Below are 20167 nucleotides of genomic sequence, written 5' to 3' on the forward strand. Positions count from 1 at the left end.
AGTGCTCCCTTCCAGATGTACTCAAGCACAATCACAGTCAAGCAAATCTTTGTAACTGACACCAAAGATTATAATTCAGTTTCCATCCACTTATTTCTCATTGTCTTACATGACATCACCAGGACAGGATTCATGGTTCAGTGCAGATCTCTAAGATTCAGACTCTTTTATTGTTAGTTCATTTTTATTTTGTCTAAGTCAAGATGCCACTCATTGTCTATTCTTGGAAACACGGGCCTGTTTCAATACTAAGTTCAAAATTGTTTCAGCTCTAAGAGTCACCCAGTCCTGAGATGCATAAGTATTTACTCATTTATATCAATGTTACCATGCTCCTGTGCAATAAAGTGCAATTATTTACTCTGTCTATAAACAGTGTAAAATGAATGATTTACCATGAACAGAACATCATTCTTCAGTTGAGAAGGTTCAAGATTTCACTCTTTGACACAGGCAATGACTTTCTTGTCCTTGATGATTTTGATTCATGAAATTCATGAATTTTCTGAGATGAATAACCTTCAGATCTTGTCTGTAATTTTGCTGGAGGACATTGTACAGCTCTACAGAGACATATCAACCCTTTTGGTCCTGCACCTGAGGTATATGACCAATGAAGAAATCATGCTGTATCAATCTTTGAGTGACTCAGAGACAGGAGATCAGAACTAGGTTTCATATAAAATCATCTTTGTAAACAGTGTTATGAATAGTGCAAATGGTTTTCAGGCCCTTCAGCAATGTTGCAAAGTATCAATTATAGCACAGTGAAAGAAGGAACTGCTGGGAATTCTGATGAGTGAAACTGAGCGCAGTCAGAGAAGTAAAGAAAAATACACACAGTAAAGTGTGAGTGAGAATGCTAGACATCAATGTGTGCATGTATTTTAAGGAAACCTTTGCCCAGCTCAACACACAGCTCAGCCTGTGTTGTGATCCTCATATTAGTTTAACTTAGGAAGAAAAAAAACCTTATGCCTTCTTTTTATGATATCACTGTGTCAAGGGTTTAGTGCATGTATCTAGTGATGAGAGAAAAATATCTTTGTAAATCCAAACTGCTCAATCAGCCAAAAATTTCATGCACATTCACACTCATTATAGCCACTAGCATCCCATGATGCTGGGCTATGAAGGACACCATCATGCACTTTACCCAGGAGAGCAGAGAGGCTGAAATCCAAGAGGAGCACCACCACCTCCTGAAGTACCCTGGATTGTATGGAAAATTGGCCCTCTACATGAAAAGAGAATCTTGTCTTCAAGGTATTTCTCAGTGTTCTGACAGTCCAGAGGAAGTCCAGGCAAACACAAAGACAGACTGAGAGCCTGTGAAATTGCTGAACATGTAAAGGTGTCTACTGGCAGTCTTGATAATACTTTTTGATTGCTTGCAACCATATTGTAGAATACAAATATTTAATTTCTTAAATTGCCCCAGTGGTAAATGCATTGGTAAACCCTTGGTGCATTGTGCACTGCTCTCACCATTAAATAAAATACAATAATATTTTAAAATATTGCAACATGATGAAGATGGACTCATGAAGGTCCACACAAATGTGGAAGTCTGTTTGCTTTTCAAGACTGATGAGGAAAATATAATCACTTTTCTTTGTACGTGTTCTGTAGGTTCTCTATGTACTTGTGAATGATACAACCTGTATATTTGTATATAGCAGTGATTGGACTCACTGTGTTAATGAAGAAAAGAGGTCAGAAATTTGGGAAAGAGATTAACTGGAAGGTCCCACTGGAGCCAGAGGGACATATTTGTGGTAGATTTGATCATAATATGTATCATACATCAATAAACTATTAAAGAATAAGCAAAGTCATCTTGAAAACCGAAACTATTTTAATATATGTTTAGAATTTTTACTCAAACTGATATTGTAGACTGTGTAAATTTCATGAAAATCTCTACTCTTTTATTTCCTAACCCACTTCTTTTTCCACTTATTATGATAAACAGTTTCTTTTAAACATTGTTATGTATTGGTATATGTAATTGTATTGTCACAAAATCTAAAAACTAATAATGAAATGACCTTATAGTATCTACATTTCTAAGGTGGTCTTTAACTAATATAGCTATCTATAGTTGCATTGAATTTCCTGAGAGGAATGCCATTTCTTTATTCCCTTTAGATAAAATATTTCTATTGTATTGCATATATAAACACATTTTCTTGCTGGAATCATTTGTTTACAATTATATTTGTTTACATAATTCAGTTATTAGAGAAAATGATGTAATAAACTTTGATGTACAAATGTTTCTGTGGCATGTTCTCTTATGGTCATTTATGTCAGTTTTTATGTAACAAGATACAAAGGCAAATATAAATTGCATGTATCTGAAAGGAAGCTACAAATTCTGAAAAATTTAGCAGGTCTTGGAATTACTAATGGCCATCATCTTCATAATCACAGTCACCTCTTATAAATCAACCTGATAACCTATTCTCAAGGCGAAGTAACTGTTTGAGGCCTGAAATCAATTGAGATCTTAAGCCCTGATGTTATTTACAGGGGGTCTGCACAGTGCTCAGGGAAGAAGTATGAGATCATTTCCCCAAAAAGGATTACTATTTGTACCTCAACATCTTGCTACCTGACCCAGGTGCCCTCTACTTCCTTTTTCTCCAACTGGACTAGGGCCTTATCTCAAAAGTCCCTGCTCATGAATATTCAAATTATATGAGCACAGGGTAGTTAGTTAGTACAGGGATGCACACACAATAACATCATATGATCAGGGTCCTCTTCACAGTCACGAGCACACAAGGTCCTCACCATGGGATGGAGCTATATTGTCCTCTTCCTATTGGCAGCAGTTACAGGTAACACACTCCCCAAATACAGATTTCCTCACTGTCATGTGACAATGGCATCCACTAGGCCTTTCTCTCTGCAGGTGTGAACTCACAGATCCAGCTGCTACAGTCTGCGTCTGAGCTGGTGAGGCCTGGGGCTTCAGTGAAGATGTCTTTCAAGGCTTCAGGATACACCTTCACTAGCTACAATATGCACTGGGTGAAGCAGAAGCCTGGGCAGGGACTGGAGTGGATTGGAAGGATTGATCCAGCAGATGGTGAAACTAAATATGCTCAGAAGTTCCAGGGCAAGGCCACACTGACTGCAGACAAATCCTCCAGCACAGCCTACATGGAGCTCAGAAGCCTGACATCTGAAGATTCAGCGGTCTATTACTGTGCAAGACACAGTGTTGCAACCACATCCTGAGTGTGTCAGAAACCCTGGAGAAACAGGAAACTGCCCTGAGTCTGAGATGACAGAGAGATTAGCCTGGAGACTTGCTGACAAATAATCACTAGGAGTGTCCCTTTGTTTGTCAAATCAGGGTCTTTGTCATCTTTTCAAAAGAACTTCTGGGAAGGAAGTGATGCTGATTCAGGATGCCTCAGAGCTGACCATACTAGACCAAATTTTACCTGTGACCACCTCCATTAACATGATTTTTTTATAAACAAAATAGGACAAACTGTAGCAATACATTATGATACAAATATTTCTTAAATCTTTGGGACTGGAAATGTTGCTGTAGTAGATGGGAATAAGCTACCATCATGTCAGTAAAACACAAATCAACAGCATTTGGGTAAACTAAAGCCCCTTTCATAGTTTAGTTTGATATCCTACATATAAAAAATAGTAGTTTGTTGGAAGGGGGTCCCTATATATGTTGGGTTAAGTTCTTTAATCTCTCCTATGAAATCAAATAGTATGTCTTTAGTTATTGATACATTGTGGTCATGAATTGCCTTTGGCAGTAGCAAAAAACCTCTTACTCTTTTAGGATTAAGAATAGATCTGAGTGTCAAGCTGTGGAATCCTGAGGGTATGGAATCTGCTATTTTGGCAACACACTGGGCTTCTCCACAAATAGCATAGGGGGCAGAACAGTGGGATCCAACCTGGGACTATAAGAGGCCTGGTCCTGTTCATCAGCAGCCCTGGTTGCTCATTTGCTTACTTCTTGAAATTGGATTATCTTTGTCACCACATCTAGATTGACACTGACTGAATCAGTGAAATTGCATTTCACATTTTGCAGGTATATTAGAGGAAGGTTTACTATCCTGGGCTGATTGTCAAGTTTTTGTTTGTATTATTTTCAAGAATTTTTATTTCCCTCCACATTTGAAACACATAGGAAGCCACAAGGAAACTGCCAGCATCTGACCTTTTCGTTCCTCTGTGCCATCATTTTGGCATGCTTGTATAAAACCAAGATACTAGGAGAGGCATTAGCAACTACACAATGAACCTTTGTACAGATAAAATTTGCATTTTAATAAACAGAATAAAAAGTGAGGTAGGAGAAGCTTCTTTATTATCAATGTGCTGCTCTATAGCTTGTTGTAGATGACTTACAAAGTAATAAAAGGATGTATAGGTTTTGTCTATAGTGGGAAAGATGTTTTGGGAGTATTAATATCAAGAACTTTATTCCAAGTTCTTATAACAGCTTGACTACTTTGATTGTTAACTGCCTAAGGGCAGGCAAGCTGATGGGCAGCTGTTTGGAAACTACTTTGTCTGATAAACTGATGATAAGATTATTGTTTTGAAGATATTAATTCTTTTGATATAAGAAGCAGTAGACAGGCAACCATCCATCCATTACTAAAGTCATAGTCTAAACTGAGGGGTGATGAGAATTGTTTGTATATGGACTTGTCAGACCAAGAGTATCCTTTCATATATATTTGCTATAATATCTTTATTTCTATAGAGAAATGATCCTCAGACCATCTCACTATGACATTTTTTGATATTAAAAATGATTTACTTATTTTTTAAAGCCATTTTTTCTCATTTTACATACCATTCCCAGTTCCACTCCTTTTCTTACACGTCCTCCCTCCACCCACTTTCTCCCTCATTCCACTCCCATTCATTCCTCAGAGAGGGTAAGGCTTCTCATGGGGAATCAATGAAGTCTAGCACATTGCCTGTTGGCAGGACTAACTCTCTCCCCACAAAAGCCCTTCTCCCCTCCACACACACTCTCAACTGTCTCAGAATATCAGGTCTACTTCCCCTTCTCAGGGTAGTCTATGCATGTTTCTCTTAGTATTCTCTAGGGTCATGAATTACAGGCTCGTTATTCTTTGCTTTACAACTCCTATCCACTTATGAGTGAGTACATTCCATGTTCATTTTTTGAATCTGGTTTACCTCACTCACGATGTTTTCTTCCACTTCTGTCCATTTGCATGCAAATTCCATGATGTAATTTTTATTTTTACCTCTGAGTAGTACTTTCCTGCATAAATGTACCACATTTTCATTATTGATTCTTTGGTTGAGGGGCATCTAGATTGTTTCTATGTTCTGGCTATTACAAATCATGCTGATGTGAACATAGTTGGACAAATGTCCCTATAGTGTGATTTAACATCCTTTGTGTATATGTTCAATAGTGCTATTACTGGGTCTTGAGTTAGGTTGATTCCCAATTTTCTGAGAAATCGTCATCCTGATTTCCAAAGTTGGTTGTTCATGTTTGCACTACCACCAGCAATGGTGGTGTGTCCTTTCACTCTATATCCTCTCTAGCATAAGCTGTCATTAGTGTTTTTGATCTTAGCCATTCTAACTTGTGTAAGATTGTATGTCAGAGTCATTTCGATTTGCATTTCCCTGATGGCTAAGGATGTTGAACATTTCCTTAAGTATCTTTGGGCCATTCCCAATTCTTTTATTGAGAATTCTCTGTTTATATCTGTACCCTATTTTTAATTGTCTTATTTGGTATTTTGATGCCTAGTTTCTTGAGTTCTTTATATATTTTGGAGATTAGTTCTCTGTCTGATATGTAGTTGGTGAAGATTTTTCCCATACAGTAGGCTGCCTATTTGTCTTACTGTCTATGTCCTTTGTTGTACAAAATCTTCTCAGTTTCAGGAGGTGCCATTTATTTATTGTTGGCCTCTGTGTCTGTGCTACTGGTATTATCTTTAGAAACTGGTCTCTTGTGCTCATGTGTTTAAGGCTACTTCCTACTTTCTCTTCTATAAGGTTCAGTGTGACTGGATTATATTGTAGTCCACTTGAACTTGAGTATAGTATATGGTATAGATATGGATCTATTTTAATTATTCTACATACTGACATGCAGTTATGACAGCACCATTTGTTGAAGATGCTTTCATTTTTCCATTGTATAATTTAGCTTCTTTGTTGAAAATCAAGACTCATTGGTGTGTGGATTAATATCTGGTTCTTTGATCCAATTCTCTTGATCAGCCTGTCTGTTTTTATGCCAATACCAAGCTGTTTTCATTACTATTGCTTTATAATAGAGCTTGATGCCAGGGATGATAATGTTTCTGGGAGTTCCTTTAATGTATAAATTGTTTTGGATATCTTGGGTGCTTTTTTTTATTAATTTTAATATTGCTCTTTCAAGATTTGGGAAGAATTGTGTTAGAATTTTGATGATGATTACACTGAATCTGTAGATTGCTTTTGGTGGTATTACCATTTTATTATGTTGGTCCTACCTATTCAAGAGCACGGGAGATCTTTCCTTTTTCTAATATCTTTTTTATTTTCCTTTTACAATGACTTGAAGTTATTTTGGAACATGTATTTCAGTTTTTCAGTTAGTTTTACCCCAAGGCCGGGCGGTGGTGGCGCACGCCTTTAATCCCAGCACTTGGGAGGCAGAGGCAGGCGGATCTCTGTGAGTTCGAGACCAGCCTGGTCTACAAGAGCTAGTTCCAGGACAGGCTCCAAAACCACAGAGAAACCCTGTCTCGAAAAAACAAAAAAAAAAAAAAAAGTTTTACCCCAAGATATTTTATGTTATTTTTGGCTACTGTTAATGGCGATGTATCTTGATTTTTTTTTCTCTGCTTTTATTTTTTATTTTTGCCCATATAACTCACAGTTCACTTTATTCTTTCTCAAGGCACTGGCATACAATCACACCCGAGTCACCATGCTGGGACTCCAGAATTGCATCCTCATAGAATTCATTTTTTATTGATATTTATTGAGTTCTACATTTAACTCTGCTACCCTCCCTGCCTCTCCCTTCCCTCTTCAATCCTCCCCCAAGGTCCCCAAGCTCCCAATTTACTCATGAGATCTTGTCTTTTTCTACTTCCCATGTAGAGTATATCTATGTAAGTCTTTCTTAGTGTCCGTATTGTTGTCTAAGTTATCTGGGATTGTGGTTTGTAGCCTGGCCCTGGCTATCTTTGATTTATGTTTAAAAACCACCTATGAGTGAGTACATGTGATAACTGTCTTTCTGTGTCTGGGTTACCTCACTCAAAATAATGTTATATACCTCCACCCATTTTCCTGCAATTTCAAGCTGTCATTATTTTTTTCTGCTTTGTAGTACTCATTGTGTAAATGTACCACATTTTTCTTATCCATTCTTTGATTGAGAGGCATTTAGGTTCTTTCCTGGTCCTGGCTATGACAAACAACGCTGCTATGAACATAGTTGAGCACATGTCCTTGTGGCACCATTGAGAATCTATAAATATTTAGCTGTTCATTATGTTTGTATTGTGTGTTTCATAGCAATGACTTAGAGCTTGAGATTTACTGAGACATGATTTCAGACTTGATAAGAACCTGTGGAAGATGCGACTGCAGGGTTTTCTCTTTTTCAACCCCCAACCCTGTGTCTTCTTTTGATAGGAATCCATCAGTGTTTGTGAGAATGAGTCAGTGAAGAGCAACTGACTGCTGAAGAAGGAGTGGACATAATTCAAGAATTTTCCCAACATAGTATAGTTCTCACACCAAATGCAACAGAGCAGAAATCACTGTTCTAGGTAAAACATCTGCATTATGTAACTCTCAAACATTCACAGACCCTCTACTTCTCATTGTGTCTTTAAGGTGGGAGATGAATGCCATGAGATAGGATTGATATGGTGGACTTAAATCTACTGCCACCAATGCATCTGAAATTCTTTATTGTGTAATAGTTCAAGAAAAGCATGCTGATAGCAACAGGACAACATTAGTGATAGTAAAGCCCTGTCCAGTCCCATTGGATAAAGTCTCCCTCTCTCCTTCTCTATCCCTCAGTCTCTCTGCCTTTTTATCCCTCTCTATGTTTGTGTAAAAGTCATGGACTTGTGGAGAGGTGAAGTCAAATAACTTCTGTTATTTGCAATAACCAAGGTCATTTGAAAAGGACTCATGTCAGAACATCATCCACCATCCAAACAGACAGAGAACAACTAAACACACAAAACTAGAAATTTTGCCCATTGAGTCTTCCAATCTGTCCTAGAGGATTTTCTCTGCTTTCATTTTATTAGACACTAGTAAATAAAAAATTAATTTCTTAGTCAATTTCTTTTTTTTACTCTTGATCAGTAATCAGTTGTTTAATGTTCATGAAACTGTGGAATTGCTCTTTGTTCACTGAAGATGATAATCTTCATTGCAATTTGAACAGTTAGGATGTGCAGACTGGGCTCAATTATTCTTAATTTGGTAAGATTTGTTTTGCATCCCAATATGCGACCCATTTTAGAGAAGCTTCTGTGTCTGTTGATAATGGTATATGCCATTTGGTGTTTATGTCGATATCTATTATTGTTGAAATCAAGGGAAATAAACATTTTTGCAGGAATCTGTGGGGAAAGTTCTTAGAGAAGTGGATAGTAGGACCCAAGTGTTATGACTGGGAGAATGGGAAAATGGGGGCGGGTATTATCTGCTAATGGTAGGGAGAGAAAATTAAGGAGAGAGAAATATGAAAAGGAGAGGGTTAAAAAACATTGCGGGTGACTGTAAGTGGAGACTGCTCGTTTGTTTCCCAGCCATCCAGACACAAATAAAATTTTATTAATCACAATATTGTTTAGCTGATAACTCAAGTATTTTTCTATCTAGCTCTTACAATTTAAATTAAGCCATTTCTATTAATCTGTTTATAACCAATAGGCTGTGGCCTACTGCTAAGTTACTGCATCTTTCTCCTTTGGTAGTTTCATGGTATCTCCCTGACTCTGACATCTTTCTACCTGCATTCAGTTTAGTTTTCCTTCCTTGTTCTATTCTGCCCTGCTATGGACTAAAGCAACTTCTATATTAACAAATGGTAATAAAACACAGTCACAGCATACAGAGGAGAATCTCGCATCGTCTCTCCTTTTCTGACTAAATAAAAAAGGTTTTATCTTTAACATAATAAAATTACATAGACAAAGAGATATCAAGTCAAGATTTATAGTTACAATATTTCTTTGTGAGTCTCAAGTTTCATATCTAACTTATCTTTTATCAAAATTAAGGAAAATTATAACTATCTGTCTTCAGCTCTATGAAAGATCACAGTAGAATACAATATTACCTAAGTAAACTGGAAGTACTTTGTAAGCAACTTCCAAAGTTCTAGAATTGACAGATACAGCTTGATGCCTAATCAGTCAACTAATGTTCTTCTGTAACATTGGACAATACATCTTCAGCTTGCATACTTTCACTATTCATTGAGATTAATATTAATTCTCCTAAAACTATAGAATGTGCAATTTTCATTTTAAAATTTCATATGAATTTACTTGTAAAATATGTAGTAAATGGTGAACATGCAAAGACAGTAAGATAAAATAAATTAGTGAAGTTTTATTACAAATGAAATATGAATAAGATTTTAATAAAATAATGCTCACTTTGCTACTCCATTTCCTTTCAGACATTAGCACAAGTAACCTGTCTCAAAGGTTCACAGATCAGAGCATAAGACATGCAGGAAGATATGCAAATATGACCTTCCTTTGCTTGTGAAAACCAGCTCTGCCCTGACTCTGCAGGTCACTCAGAGGACTCTAGCCCTGCCTTCCCATTTGAAGATCAACACTGAAAACATTACAATCAACATGGGATTGGGGTTGAATTGGGTTTTCTTGGTTGTCATTTTGAAAGGTAGATAACAAGGGATACCGAGTGCAAGAGTAGGTGTGAGTGATAGAGACAGTAGATGTGTGACAGTTTCTTGATCATTGTTGTCTCTGTTTGCAGGTATACATTGTGAGGTGCAGCTGGTTGAGTCTGGTGGAGGATTGGTCCAGCCCAAGGAGTCACTGAAACTCTCCTGTGCAGCCTCTGGATTCACCTTCACTAGCTATGCCATGTTCTGGGTTCGCCAAGCTCCAGGGAAAGGTCTGCCATAGGGGTTAAAAGTAATAATTATGTAAGCTATTATGCTGCTTCGGTGAAAGACAGATTCACCATCTCCAGAGATGATTCCCAAAGCAAGGTCTTCCTTCAAATGAACAACCTGAGAACTGAGAACACAGCCATGTATTACTGTACAAGGGACACAGTGAGGACTCTTGTATGAGAGCCCAGTCAAAAACCTCTCTGCTATCACCCATGACCAGCAGGGGGCGATCAGCACACATGAAGCTTGGTAGTTTTCTGTATTTTCTGGGAGCTCTCTCTATCTGATGGTTTTCTTGTGATCCTTTCTGCAATTAAATACTCTAAAAATTGTTTCTGTCTTTTGAAAATAAGCAAGTCCTTCTTTGGTTGATTTTCTTAAAACAAATATGACATCTAATCCTAACTCAACAACATGCAGAAAAGTCTATGAGACCAAGAGTCATCCCCAGGATCAGCTACAGGGGAAGCTCAGGAAACTCTGATAGACTTTTCACTCAGACAGCGGGTAGTAAAGACCCTTGACTGGAGCAATGTTAGTAATTCAAGGGGAGCCAAGTGGAAGGAGGGGCCAAGTTCATTCACAATTAAACATTATGTTCTCCAATCTGCTCTCCTCTTTTTTTTTTTTGTAGCTTCTTAGAGTATATACTACATCTTTATTACCCATTCATCTGCTAATGGGTTTCTTTTTTCTTTAGTATTTTATTTATTTATTTATTTATTTATTTATTTAAGATTTCTGCCTCCTTGCCGTCACTGTCTCCCATTTCCCTCCCCCTCCCCCAATCAAGTCCCCCTCCCTGGTCAGCACGAAGAGCAATCAGGGTTCCCTGCCCTGTGGGAATTCCAAGGACCCTCCACCTCCATCTAGGTCTATTAAGGTGAGCATCCAAACTGCCTAGGCTCCCCCAAATTCAGTACGTGAAGTAGGATCAAAAACCCATTGCCATTTTTCTTGAGATCTCAGGAGTCCTCACTGTCTGCTATGTTCAGCAAGTCTGGTTTTATCCCATGCTTTATCAGACCCAGGCCAGCTGGCCTTGGTGAGTTCCCAATAGAGTATCCCCATTGTCTCAGTGTGTGCATGCACCCCTCGCGGTCCTGAGTTCCTTGCTCGTGCTCTCTCTCCTTCTGCTCCTAATTTGGACCTTGAGATTTCTGTCCCGTGCTCCAATGTAGGTCTCTGTCTCTGTCTCCTTTCATCGCCTGATGAAGGTTAATATTCAGGAGGATGCCTATATGTTTTTCTTTGGGTTCGCCTTCTTATTTAGTTTCTCTAGGATCATGAATTATAGGCTCAATGTCCTTTATTTATGGCTAGAAACCAATTATGAGTGAGTACATCCCATGTTCCTCTTTTTGGATCTAGCTTACCTCACTCAGGATAGTGTTTTCTATTTCTATCCATTTGCATGCAAAATTCAAGAAGTCATTGTTTTTTACTGCTGAGTAGTACTCTAATATGTATATATTCCATACTTTCTTCATCCATTCTTCCATTGAAGGGCATCTAGGTTGTTTCCAGGTTCTGGCTATTACAAACAATGCTGCTATGAACATAGTTGAAGAAATACTTTTGTCATATGATAGGGCATCTCTTGGGTATTACTGGATCTTGGGGTAGGTTGATCCCAAATTTCCTGAGAAATCGCCACACTGCTTTCCAAAGTGGTTGCACAAGTTTGCATTCCCACCAGTAATGGATTAGTGTGCCCCTTCCTCCACAACCTCTCCAGCAAAGGCTATCATTGGTGTCTTTGATTTTAGCCATTCTGACAGGTGTAAGATGGTATCTTAAAGTTGTCTTGATTTGCATTTCCCTGATCGCTAAGGAGGTTGAGCATGACCTTAAGTGTCTTTTGGCCATTTGAACTTCTTCTGTTGAGAATTCTCTGTTCAGTTCAGTGCCCCATTTTATAATTGGTTTGATTAGCCTTTTACGGTATAGTTCCTTGAGTTCTTTATATATTTTGGAGATCAGACCTTTGTCAGTTGCAGGGTTGGTGAAGATCTTCTCCCAGTCAGTAGGCTGCCTTTTTGTCTTAGTGACAGTGTCCTTTGCTTTACAGAAGCTTCTCAGTCTCAGGAGGTCCCATTTATTCAATGAGGCCCTTAATGTCTGTGCTGCTGGGGTTATAAGTAGGAAGAGGTCTACTGTGCCCATGTGTTGTAGAGTACTTCCCACTTTCTCTTCTATCAGGTTCAGTGTGTTCAGACTGATATTGAGGACTTAATCCATTTGGACTTGAGTTTTGTGCATGGTGATAGATATGGAACTATTTTCATTCTGCTACAGATTGACATCCAATTTTGCCAGCGCAATTTGTTGATTATGCTCTCTTTTTTCCATTGTATACTTTTAGCTCCTTTATCAAAAATCAGGTGTTCATAGGTTTGTGGGTTAAAGTCAGGGTCTTCTATTCTATTCCATTGGTCGACTTCTCTGTTTTTATGCCAATACCAAGCTGTTTTCAATACTGTAGTTCTGTAATAGAGTTTGAAGTCAGGGATGGTAATGTGTCCGGGAGTACTTTTATTGTATAGAATTGTTTTGGCTCTACTGGGTATTTTGTTTTTCCATATAACGTTGATTATTGTTCTCTCAAGTCTTTGAAGAATTTTGTTGGGGTTTTGATGGGGATTGCATTGAATCTATAGATTGCTTTTGGTAGAATTGTCATTTTTACTATGGTGATCCTCCCAATCCAAGAGCAAGGGTCATCCTTCCATTTTCTGGTGTCCTCTTCAATTTCTTTCTTCAAAGACTTAAAGTTCTTGTCAAATAGATCTTTCACTTCCTTGGTAAGAGTTACCCCAAGATATTTTATGCTATTTGTGGCTATCATGAAAAATGATGCTTCTCTGATTTTCCTCTCTGCTTCCTTATCCTTAGTGTATAGGAAGGCAACTGATTTTTGGAGTTGATCTTGTATCCTGACACATTACTAAAGGTGTTTATCAGCTGTAGGAGTTCTTTGGTAGAGTTTTTGGGGTCGCTTATGTACACTATCATATCATCTGCAAATAATGAAAGCTTAACTTCTTCCTTTCCAATACGAATCCCCTTGATCCCCTTATATAGTCTTATTGCTATTGCTAGGAAGAGGTATGGAGAGAGTGGACATCCTTGTCGTGTTCCTGATTTTAGTGGGATGACTTTGAGTTTTTCTCCATTTAATTTAATGTTAGCTGTCAGCTTGCTGTAAATAGCTTTTATTATATTTAGGTATGACCCTTGTATCCCTAATCTCTCCAAGACCTTTATCATAAAGGGGTGCTGAATTTTGTCGAATGTTTTTTCAGCATCTAATGAAATGATCATATGGTTTTTTTCATTCAGTTTATTTTTATGGTGGATTACATTGATAGATTTGTGTTTGTTGAACCAGCCCTGCATCTCTGGGCTGAAGCCTACTTGATCATAATGGATAATTTTTCTAATGTGTTTTTGGATTCGGTTTGCCAGTATTTTATTGAGGATTTTTGCGTCGATGTTCATGAGTGAGATAGGCCTGTAATTCTCTTTCTTGGTTGTGTCTTTGTGTGGTTTTGGTATCAGGGTAACTGTAGCTTCATAAAAGGAATTCGGCAATGACTCTTTTGTTTCTATATTGTGAAATACATTAAGGAGTATAGGTATTAGGTCTTCTTGGAAGTTCTGGTAGAATTCTGCATTGAAACCATCTGGTCCTGGGCTTTTTTTGGAAGGGAGATTTTTGAAAACTGTTTCTAGTTCTTTGCGACTAACAGGTCTATTTAGATCGTTCACCTGGTCTTGGTTTAGCTTTGGTATATGGTATTTATCTAAAAGAATGTCTATTTCTTTTGCATTTTCCAGTTTTGTGGCATATAGGCTTTTGTAGTAAGATCTAATGATTCTCTGGATTTCCTCTGTGTCTGTGGTTATGTCCCCCTTTTCATTTCTGATCTTATTTATTTGTGTGTTCTCTCTCTGTTGTTTAATTAGTTTGGATAGGGGTTTGTCAATCTTGTTGATTTTCTCCAAGAACCAACTTTTTGTTTCATTGATTCTTTGGACTGTTTTCTGAGTTTCTATTTTGTTGATTTCCACCCTCAGTTTGATTATTTCCAGTCTTCTACTCCTCCTGCGCATGTCTGCTTCTTTTTTTGTAGAGCTTTCAGGTGTGCTGTTAAGTCCCCAATGTATGCTTTCTCCGTTTTCTTTAAGTGGACACAGTGCTATGAACTTTCCTCTTAGGACTGCTTTCATTGTGTCCCTTAGGTTTGAGTATGTTGTCTCTTTATTTTCATTAAATTCAAGGAAGATTTTGATTTCTTTCTTAATTTCTTCCTTGACCCAGCAGTGGTTCAGTAGTTGACTATTCAGTTTCCATGAGTTTGTCAGTTTTCTGGGGGTAGCATTATTGTTGCCCTCTAACTTTAATCTGTGGTGATCTGATAAGACACAGGTGGACACTGATTTTTTTTATCTGTGGATGTTTCCTTTGTTACTGAGCATGTGGTCAATTGTTGAGAAGGTTCCATGAGCTGCAGAGAAGAAGGTATATTCTTTCCTATTTGGGTGGAGTGTTCTATAGATGTCAGTTAAGTCCATTTGCTTCAGTACCTCCAATAATTCTCTTAATTCTCTATTTGGTTTCTGGCTGATTGACCTGTCCTTTGGAGAGAGAGGTGTGTTGAAGTCTCCTACTACTAGTGTGTGTGGTCTGATGTCTGCCTTGAGTTCCAGTAATATTTCTTTTACATAAGTGGGTGCTTTTATATTAGGGGCATAGATATTCAGGATTGAGACTTCATCCTGATGGATTGTTCCTGTTATGAGTATAAAGTGTCCATCTCGATCTCTTATGGTTGATTTTAGTTTGAAGTCAGTTTTGTTAGAAATTAGTATGGCCACACCTGCATTTTTCTTAGGACCATTTGCTTGACACACCTTTTCCCAACCCTTTACTCTGAGTAGATGCCTGTCTTTGTGTTTGAGATGTGTTTCTTGCAAACTGCAGAATGTTGGATCCTGTTTTCATATCCAATCTCTTAGCCTGTGCCTTTTTATAGGGGAATTGAGACCATTAATATTAAGTGATATTAATGACCAGTGGTTGTTTACTCCAGTTATTCTTGTTGTTTTTGGTAGTAGAGTTTGTGTGTCTCCCTTCTTTGAGTTGTTCTGGTAAAGGGTCGCTAGATGCCTGAGTTATTGTAGGTAGTGTTGGCAATGTTGGATTCCTTGGGTTGTGATTTTCCTTCTATTACTTTCTGTAGGACTGGATTTGTGGCTACATATTGTTTAAATTTGTTCTTATCCTGGAATGTCTTGTTTTCTCCATTGATAGTGAATGATAGATTGGCTGGGTGTAGTAGTTTGGGTTTGCATCCATGGTCTCTTAGTTTCTGTAGTACCTTTATCCAGAACCTTCTGGCTTTCATGGTTTCCACAGAGAAGTCGTGTGTGAGTCTGATCAGTTTACCTTTATAAGTTATCTGCCCGTTTTCCTTTGTAGCTTTTAATATTCTTTCTTTAACCTGTATATTTTGTGTTTTGATTATCATATGGTGAGGGGATGTTTTTCTTTGATCCAGTCTATTTGGTGTTCTGTATGCTTCTTGAATATTCAAAGGAATATCTTTCTTTATGTTGGGAAAGTTTTCTTCCATAATTTTGTTAAAAATATTTTCTGGGCCTTTTAGCTGATTCTTCTCCTTCTTCTATTCCTATTATTCTTTGGTTTGGTCTTTTTATTGTGTCCCATATTTCCTGAATGTTTTGTGATGAGACTTTGTTGGCTTTGCTGTTTTCTATGATCAGTGTGTTTATTTTCTCTATGGTGTCCTCAGAATCTGAGAGTCTTTCTTCTATCTCTTGTATTCTATTGATTATGCTTGTTTCTGTAGACTCTGCTTGTTGACCTAGACTTTCCAAATCCAGCTGGTCCTCAGTTTGTGTTTTCTTCCTTGCTTCTATTTCAGTTTTCAATTCTTGAACTGTTTCCATTACCTGTTTGATCTTTTTTTTTTTTTTGGTTTCCCAGGGAATCATGTACATATTTACTCATTTCTTCAAACTTTCTGTTATACTTCTCATCCATTTCTATAAGGGCGTTTTTTACATGTTGTTTAAGGGACTCTATTGCTTTCATAAAGTCAATTTTTTCCACTTCTTCTGTTAGTGTGTTCACGTCCTTTCGTTGTAAGATCATTGGGTTCTGGTGTTTTCATGTTGATTTTCAGATTGTTGGGTGAATTCTCTCTTTGGCGCCTGCCCATCTCCTCCTATCGATGTTATTTAATGGGTCTTTTAAAACCGGATCAGGTTTCCCTGCTGGCCAGGGGCTTACAAAATGCCCTCGCTCCATTTCCTGTCTCCTGTCAAGGGCCAAGATCCATCTCACCACTCAGAAGGGTCTTCAGGAACAGGACCCGGCTCCCTGTTTGCCAGGTACCTCGCCAACAAAAGGCCTACCTCTTTGATTTAATTGTAGTGGAGCAATGTGCTCTTGGAGTTGCGCATCAGTCCCCGCCTCTTGGCTGTGTGCACCGTGCCTTTCCCAGCCGCTTGGCTCTCTGTACCGTGCCAGGCCCGCTGCTTGGCTATGTGCTCTGCCGCGCCGCCGCCCCCCCCCCCCATCTCCTCTTCTTAAGGACTGTAATATAAGGCTAAGATGTGATGGAAATGAAATTTTAATAAATGCTTTTCCTAACTACATTTCTTCATTGTATCCTCTGTTTCTCTGCTGAATTGCGAAATTACAGTTCTGACTGTTGTGTACCTAATTCAGAGCTCACTCCCTCATCTGGAGTTAAGGGATAGCTTAATGTGTGGTCTGAGAACTATGCATCCTGTGTGTTTTTAATGTGAATTCGAGGCTCCTGATCTGGATGACTTCAGTTATTAATTCATTCTCACTATATTCATAAATTTCCTGGTAAATCTGCCTCTAAGACTCAAAGAGTAAACAGCTTTAAACTGAAAACAAAGATCCAAATGTTCTCATTGGTGATAATGTGAGCATATGCTTCTCCCAATACTGAATCAATATTTTGATGAAGATATATTTCATCATTTATAAATTTTGATAGCCACTTGCAAATGACAAATTAGTTTTCTCAGAGGGAATCTCACTGGGGAAACAGACCACTCTCAATGATATTCCCAGCAATAGGTGCCCAACATAAGTTTAACTTGTTACATCTTTTGTGGTGCTTTGTCTATAACAGGGCATTGCATTTGTTTTTCTGTTTTATTTTACCACACAGACCCTTTGTATATATTATGGCCTCATGGGATTCTTGAGTATGTGTGTGTGTGTGTGTCTGTACGCGCTCAGGCGCACACACGCGTGTGAAGGGGTTATTGTAGACTCACCAATCCCTATGGAGTAAATGGCATCAGAAGTAAAACCTGAAGTTGTGCAATGAGATTTCAATAGACCCTGGCTTCCGTTGTCAATTTCATTACACTCAGAGCTTATGTTGTAGCTGACATGTGATATATACATGCTATAACACCAGAGAGGTTCTTTGTTAAATAGAATCCATATGTTAACCCAACAAAGCCACGTTACATTCCTATTGCCTCTGTATAAGCATGAATCACTTATTAGGATAGATTAAGGTTGTATGGGTCTCACAACTCTGAGAAACGTTGTGGGAAAAAATGCCCCGAGACTTCTCAGTTGATATCATGTGTATCCGTAGTCCTGCTCATCACTGGTGTTGTCATGGACAGCAGTCTCCAATGTTCTGTGCTAGGGTCTTTTGGACCATGATAATCTCAATGGACCTTCCCACATCACATTTAATTGTTGACCCTAAGGAGATTCATGTGTCCCTTGAACCATTATAGGGTAAATCATATTGTTGTATGTGATGAACTGATTGCAGTGAGATAGAAGAGCTCTATGTGAAAAAGGAGCAGGATGAAGCAAAGAATGCATTTCCTTAGACAGATTTGAGGCTCAGATATCACCATGTTGCTGCCTAAAAGAGAATCTTCTTTCTTTTCTATCTCAAACTTGATCAATTGCTGATCTAAAAAATACCCTCCCTCAGGAGTATATAAATTACAGAAGTTCTGGTTATAAATAAAAGTTTCTGGTTGTAAATAATAGAGGTTCTGGTTGTAAATAAAAGGATCTCCATAATCTCTAAGCAGCACATTATTACACTGTTGTTCCCTAGTCCCTGAGCACACATGTTTTCAACATGGTCTGGCACTGTTCGTGCTCTCCCTGGTGGCAGAAGCTACAGGTAAGTGAATCTTTAGTCTTAGGCCTGAGGGAAGGAATGAGGGAAAAGTGACAGTGACAGCCACTTTTTCCTCTCCACAGGAGTGCATTCTCAGGCTCATCTACAGAAATCTGTGTCTGAATTGAGGGGTTCCGGAGCTTCAATAAAAGTGTCCTGCAAGGATTTCGACTCTTATCTTCCCCATTTCCAATATAAGTTGGGTGAGGCAGATACTAGCATGTGGGCTTGAATCGATTGGAAAAATACCCCCAAACACTGGTAGAATAATCTATGGACAAAAAGTTTGAGGACAGAGCCACACTGTATGCATATACCATGTTCAACACAATCTACATGGAGCTCAACATCCTGACACTTATGGACTCTGTTATCTATTACTGTGCAAGACACAGAGTCACAGCATACATCTGAAGCATGTCAAAAACTCTAAAGGAGCAAGAAGCTGCCTTGCTGCTGAGAGAACAGAGAAGAGTAACAAGAAGAATTGCTCAAAATTGTGGTTAACTATTGATGAAAGTAATAACAGAACTAAGAATGAATTCTATTGCATAGGCATTTTCCTAGTGACACTTCATAAAAGATTCAGAGAGGAAGCATCATATTACTAAATTTGATACATATCCCCATGTTGATATTAGTATCATCACAGGTTTCTACTGTAAATGGGACAATATCTTGAAGCAGAAGTGTTTGATCACCTAGTAAATCAAAGTCACACTCATAGTCTTCCCAAGTCCCAATACCCTGCCTTGTACTCATAGCATATTGCATTGCATTGAACCACAGAGACACAATAACCTGTTCTACCATTTGGGGGATACATACTCAGTTAGAATAAATATCTAAGCAAGGAGAAACATGGAGACACATGGCATCTGTGATCTCTGGGGCTTGTCATTGAGAAGTGTACCCGAGAACAGTGACCTGTTCTGCTTGTTCTTCCATCACAGATTTCCTCTCCATGAAAAATCTGAATGCTGTGAAAAGATGTTTTCATCCTAATAATACCTTTTAGCAAGTGTGAATATTCTTCTCCAATTATAAGTTAGAACCTTGCAACTGGGTGTTGAATTAAAATTCTATTATACTCATTGACTGTTGTCTTGTCTAATTGTTCTGAGAGAGGCATCATCCATCACAATATGGAAACAGAGGCAGACCGACTGAGTATTTCCCAGAAAATGTGGAGAAAGGATAGTAGTAGCCAGGGGGTCAAGAAAACAACAAGAAAACTCAGAGAATAAAATAACCTTAGATCATAGTGATTCACAGAGCCTGTACTAGTAATGAGACACCTGCTAAGGAATGGGCTAGGTCCACTGCATGTATGTTAGCATTGGGTATCTTTGTCTTCTTCTTGTATACCTAACAGTGGGGACAGGGAATGTCTAAAACTCTTTTACTAACTTTGGGAACCTACTTGTCATACTGTGTCTCCTTGCTCAGTCAAAGTACATGGGAGGTGATTAATCTTACTGTAACCTGATAACCCACATTTTGTTGATACTCATGGGATACCTGTCTTTTCCTCAAAGAAATAATGAGGAGTGGAACAGAGAAATGTGTGTAGGAAGGACTGGGAAGAGAAAAGGAAGCAGGAAACTGGCCAGGATGTGAAATAAGCAAATTTATATAAAAATTGAAAATAAGAAATAATGCTTAAAATACCAGGGAGTTACCAAAGCACACTACTACTTTCCTCCAACTGCAACATATGGATTGATCAATATATAGAAAAATTTTGATCATTCTAATTCCG

The 20167-nt window shown here is 38.2% G+C and overlaps 1 gene segment (V, D, J or C); it reads left to right on the forward strand.

The window, feature by feature from the left end:
* Window positions 1-2800: 2800 nt before the first annotated feature.
* On the forward strand, window positions 2801-3249 carry LOC130882711 (Ig heavy chain V region 102-like). The segment is given in 2 exon segments: window positions 2801-2846; window positions 2921-3249. Coding segments are annotated over 2 exon segments (375 nt in total).
* The last annotated feature ends 16918 nt before the right edge of the window (window positions 3250-20167 follow it).

Source organism: Chionomys nivalis, chromosome 10 (assembly GCF_950005125.1).
Source record: "Chionomys nivalis chromosome 10, mChiNiv1.1, whole genome shotgun sequence".
NCBI lineage: Eukaryota > Metazoa > Chordata > Mammalia > Rodentia > Cricetidae > Chionomys > Chionomys nivalis.